Consider the following 4,687-nt stretch of genomic DNA (forward strand, 5'->3'; position numbering starts at 1 on the left):
GTAAAAATTAATTGCATTCTTATTTTTTCTCTTGTCTCTATCGTTCCGTCTATTATTCTTCTTCTTCTTCTGCATCTTAGGACTTCCCCGAGACGGCTAAATGCCCCCCACTCCCCTTACGAAATACTTCCCCCCTGAAATAAAAACTAAGTGGTCCTCAACCTCTTTGATGGCTGTAGGTTAATTTTTTTTTGGGTTTTTGTCCTTGGTGTCTTCAAGGTATACTTAAAATGATTAATTGTTTGGTGGAGTTTTTAGTTTTTATTATTTTTTCTTGTGTTTTTTATTATTATTATTCGTATGTGTGTGTATGTGTCGTTTTTTTACGATTCTCTCTTTTTTCCCCCATCAATCAAGTGCTCTCTCTCTCTCTCTCTCTCTCTCTCTCTCTCTCTCTCTCTCTGTCTTCCCCCAAGCGTTTAATGGTCGTCTTGTGAAATACTGTCTCCATTGTTGTCTTATGAAACTATTATTTATTTTTCACCAAAGAAATTGTTCGTCAAAGTTCAGGGAGTTGATTCTAAATGTCTTTATATACACGCTGACATCCCGCGGGTGGAAGGGGGTTAGGGGCTAGGGAGGAAGGAGAGGAGGAGAAGGAGGGGGGAAGGGGAAGGAGGGGGGAGGGGGGGGATTCTTTGTCACACGAAGACCAACTGCCTGAGTTTTAGAATACAGTATTTATTCACAGAAAATTAATTGTAATAAAAGACAATAATAATAATAATAATAATAATAATAATAATCATCTACCAAGGGGTAAGATCTATTTATACATACTAGTAAGAATTTGAGATTTTTTTTTTACTGATAGATACAGAGATAAGGATAATAACGCCCTGATACCAGCTGACCCTCGAGTACTACCTCTGATACCAGCAGAACCGCTGATCTATACAGCACAGTAAGTAACTAGGTAGAGAGAGATGAAGGTTAATATGCACGCTGGCTACATCTTGAGCCAGGAAGCGTAACGGACTGAGTGTGGCACCTCACGGGGTGTTGACGGTCGCCTGGTCCAGTACTCATCAAAATGATCGACTCCAGCTCTCATCAGAACGCTTCATTTTCATCTACGTCCCATTATAATTTTCCGAACTAATTTACTTACAAAAACAATCATCGGCAAAATGACATTTTATCATTAAAAAAATCAGTTACGGTGTTATGATGGGTGATGAAGTGATGAGTAATGATAATGAGTAATGCTGTGAGTGATAGTGGTGGTATGATGACCTGGTGGGTGAAATCTTAACACAGTGTTCATTTTCCCAGATTGATGATTATGAATGTCTTGCTACGTAAATAACACTAATCCAACCCAACCCAACCCAACCCAACCCTCTTGTTCCTCAAAAACAAACCCGGGCAACACCGGGTATTACAAACCAGAGTGAGAAGTGGCCATAGAGAGGAAATAAAACATGAAAAACAAAATTTCTTGAGGGAAAATTTGTATTCATAAGATTAATTGATGTTGTTTAAATAGACAAAAGAAAAAGACACTGTTCAGTAAGGCTTGAGGCTGTTCCTATGATCTTTTCTGCTCTCCTTCACTCGTGTTAACTGTTGGTGGCGCTCAAACTTCTTTTACCCAACAAGGAAAAATTGCCGGTACCGTTAAGTGTTCTCGTGGAGGTTCTTAAACTTCAAAAGGTTTTACATCTCATCTTCCTTATCCTCTGGCGGTGGCGACGGCGATGACGATGACGATGACATCAAATCGTCAAGACCGGGGAACTCAGGCTGGTGCTGTTGGTTGTCTTCTCCATATTAAGTAATTTTAATTTTTCCCGCGTTGAGCGCAGATTCCATGCACAGGTAAGCGTGGGTCATCTTTCTTCTTATTAAGTTTTCGGTATTCAGACAAATTTTACAGAATACATAGTCCCCAATTTATTCTGCTTGGCGTCTGCAGCTGTTACAATAGGGGACGAGGACTCCGTCGCTCTGGTTGTAGAGCCACTGCTTAACATAGTCAGTAGCGCCATGAGTCAATATGGCAGCTACCTCCATTTCCCCCAGACGCAGCCCGCCTCCCTTGGCCAGGCCTTGTGTAGGCTGTCTTGTCATCTAATCTACAAGACCGTTGTGCCTTGCATTACATTTTGGTCCCGCCAGATGCTTAAGGCGTTGAAAAAATATTGGGGCACAGAAAACCTCTCCCAAGTCCTGCCCTTCAGGCGTGTAGAATCTTTAACACGATTCTATGCCCGCGTCTGTTACCAGCTTTAAATACGGCGTGTTCTTTTTCACTTCAATTTGACAGCCTGTTTTCTTAGCCAACAACCCCAACATTCCCTCTACATGAAAACTAACAGTTTGACGGTCAATAAAGCCATGAGGGTTCATAAAAATATCCGGCACAAGTCCGTCTGCCGTCCGGGGTAACTGTTCGTCGGGTATGATAGCGCATATCACACCTTTTTGACCACAAAGCGGAGCGAATTTATCGCCAACTTCAGGGTGCAAGGTCACTTCCACTCTGACCTCGTACGTCATTTTCCCATCAGGTAAACAAGCAAAGTACGTGCTCACAATTTTGCCGGGTTTCCTACCTTTGGGGATTTTGACAGAGTCAGATTTTGAACACAGAATCACAATATCGCCTTCGGACACAACTGTGCCGCGTTGTGCCAATTTTACTTCGCCGTCTTCATTGCTGTCCCAGACTTTTCTGTATGTATAATAATGCAAACTAGTGAACGCTCCTCTGTCGATTGCCCCTTGACTAAACACAAGGCCGTCCTCTTGGTTGTAGCCAAAGATCGGCATGACAGCGACGTTCATAACCTGGCCGGAGTATAGATATTGAAAATTGGGGAGGCGTCGCATTTCTGCCGGATAAACTAAGGGCATCTCCGGATTCCTCAGGACGAAATAATTACTTTCATTAGTGAGAACTTAACTTTTTACCGGAACGCCCATAGCTTGTTTCTGCATTTTACACGACCCAATAGTTCTTGTACATTAGTTGAGGTCAAATAAGGGGGTAGCCGCTGCTGTGAGACCGTGCCTAAGGATTGGGTCCAGTTCGCAGTAATCAAAGGCGGGTCCGGTTGGGGTGAGATCTTCCAACTTTTCAGCAATAATAACCCAAGAATTTTCACCGCCATCAATATAATCCACGATCCCCTTTTTTCGCAAATAATCCAAATTACATTTGTTTAAATTTAAATTTTCTAAATCTGTTTTTGAAAGAACAATTTACCTGTTCTTCACCACCAGTACGGGACGCAAGATCCGACCCTCATCACAACTTATGTGGAGATCATTATTTTTACGCCAGAGGCCGAAGTGCATCCTCATAGTTCGGCGGAAATTTACCAACATGGTAATCACCTCCTCCTTGGGGCCGAGCAGGTTACCAATCCAGACCCCATTCAAAAATATTTTACCGTGTTTGTCACATTTGGGGCACTCATTAACGTCGAACAAATTAACTTTTAAATATTTGAAGGTTTTCAGAATTATTTCAGGGTTTTCTTTGGGTGAGATTATTGCACCTGTAGTTAGATGCTCCGTTAATCCGACCTTTTCATTATCTGGCGTCTCGAAGGGGCAAATAAAACCTACTGAATCCAAGCGTAACTCCTAAGGTTTTGATCCGTCACCAATCAGGAGTTTGTCTTCTCCGTTCACCTCGCGCAGTTGGGATAAGTATTACATATAATTGACTCTTTCTAAGTTATGGGTAACGCCCTTCATTGCGTTTTGATTTTCACCCCAAACACCAGTTTTTATGGCGGTTTCGAGCGCCCTTCGGATGCTATCGTCATGGAACTTAAAAATTTTACAAAAGTCTTGTAATTCTAATTTCTGTTTTACTCCTTCAGCAACATACGTGTTATTCTCGCCAGTTTTCTGGACGAGAACGCCTGGTAACATTTGATGTATAATATTTTTGGCTAATTCCATATGTTTAGGAATAGGGCCAGCCACCCGCTCTTCAATCCACTCTTGCCTCTCCGTCTCGTAAAATTTGTTCAGAGTCATTTCGGTTTTGTCGAAGACCGACTTGAGTGTTTGTTCATAAAGATGCTGCATCAACACCCCGGAGGTTAACACATTTCTGTTGGCCACATGCAGGGCCTCATCATAGTGTGTTTTGCCACAGAGAGTCATCAGCAGTTGATTTACCATAAGGGAGAGAAACATCCCCTTTGTTTTCATTGATTCACCAATGTGGGGCAGTAATGTCGTTTTCAGAATAACTCTCATATTTGCTTTTGCCCATTTGCTGTGCTTCATTTTTTTTTGGAGTAATTTCTGGGACTCCTCGATGTCTCCCCATTCGAAAAGTTTGTCCACCAGGAGGACATTTTCCTCCACGTCTTTGCATCCTTTAAGCATGACTTTCTTAAATAATTTTTTCAAGGCACTTATTTCTACTTCGTCATATTCCTCTTCTTCAGTGGTAGGATCTTCATCTCCATATTACGGGGTGCGCTTGGGTTTACGTGAACCAAAGCCCATGGCAGCAAATAAAGTTTATAGTGGGCCATAAATATCACAGCCGTAACCTGCCGATATCGACGCGTCTATTGTATTATGCCTTGTTACGTAAAGTGTTGTTTAAAATCCAATTCTGCCTATCGATGTACTAAATATTGCATTTTTGGAAATGTATCGCTTGGCCTTAACTCCCAAACATCTGGTTACCATGTTTGTATTTTTCCGGATCACG

At 41.9% G+C, this 4,687-nt stretch overlaps 1 protein-coding gene across 1 annotated transcript; it reads right to left on the minus strand.

Annotated features, from left to right (window-relative positions):
* Positions 1-1,896: 1,896 nt before the first annotated feature.
* Positions 1,897-2,859, minus strand: LOC121871608 (DNA-directed RNA polymerase II subunit RPB2-like). The gene is given in 2 exon segments (XM_042374023.1): positions 1,897-2,124; positions 2,320-2,859. Coding segments are annotated over 2 exon segments (768 nt in total).
* Between the last annotated feature and the right edge of the window lie 1,828 nt (positions 2,860-4,687).

This window comes from Homarus americanus, unplaced genomic scaffold (assembly GCF_018991925.1).
Source record: "Homarus americanus isolate GMGI-L3 unplaced genomic scaffold, GMGI_Hamer_2.0 scaffold46130, whole genome shotgun sequence".
Taxonomy (NCBI): Eukaryota; Metazoa; Arthropoda; class Malacostraca; order Decapoda; family Nephropidae; genus Homarus; species Homarus americanus.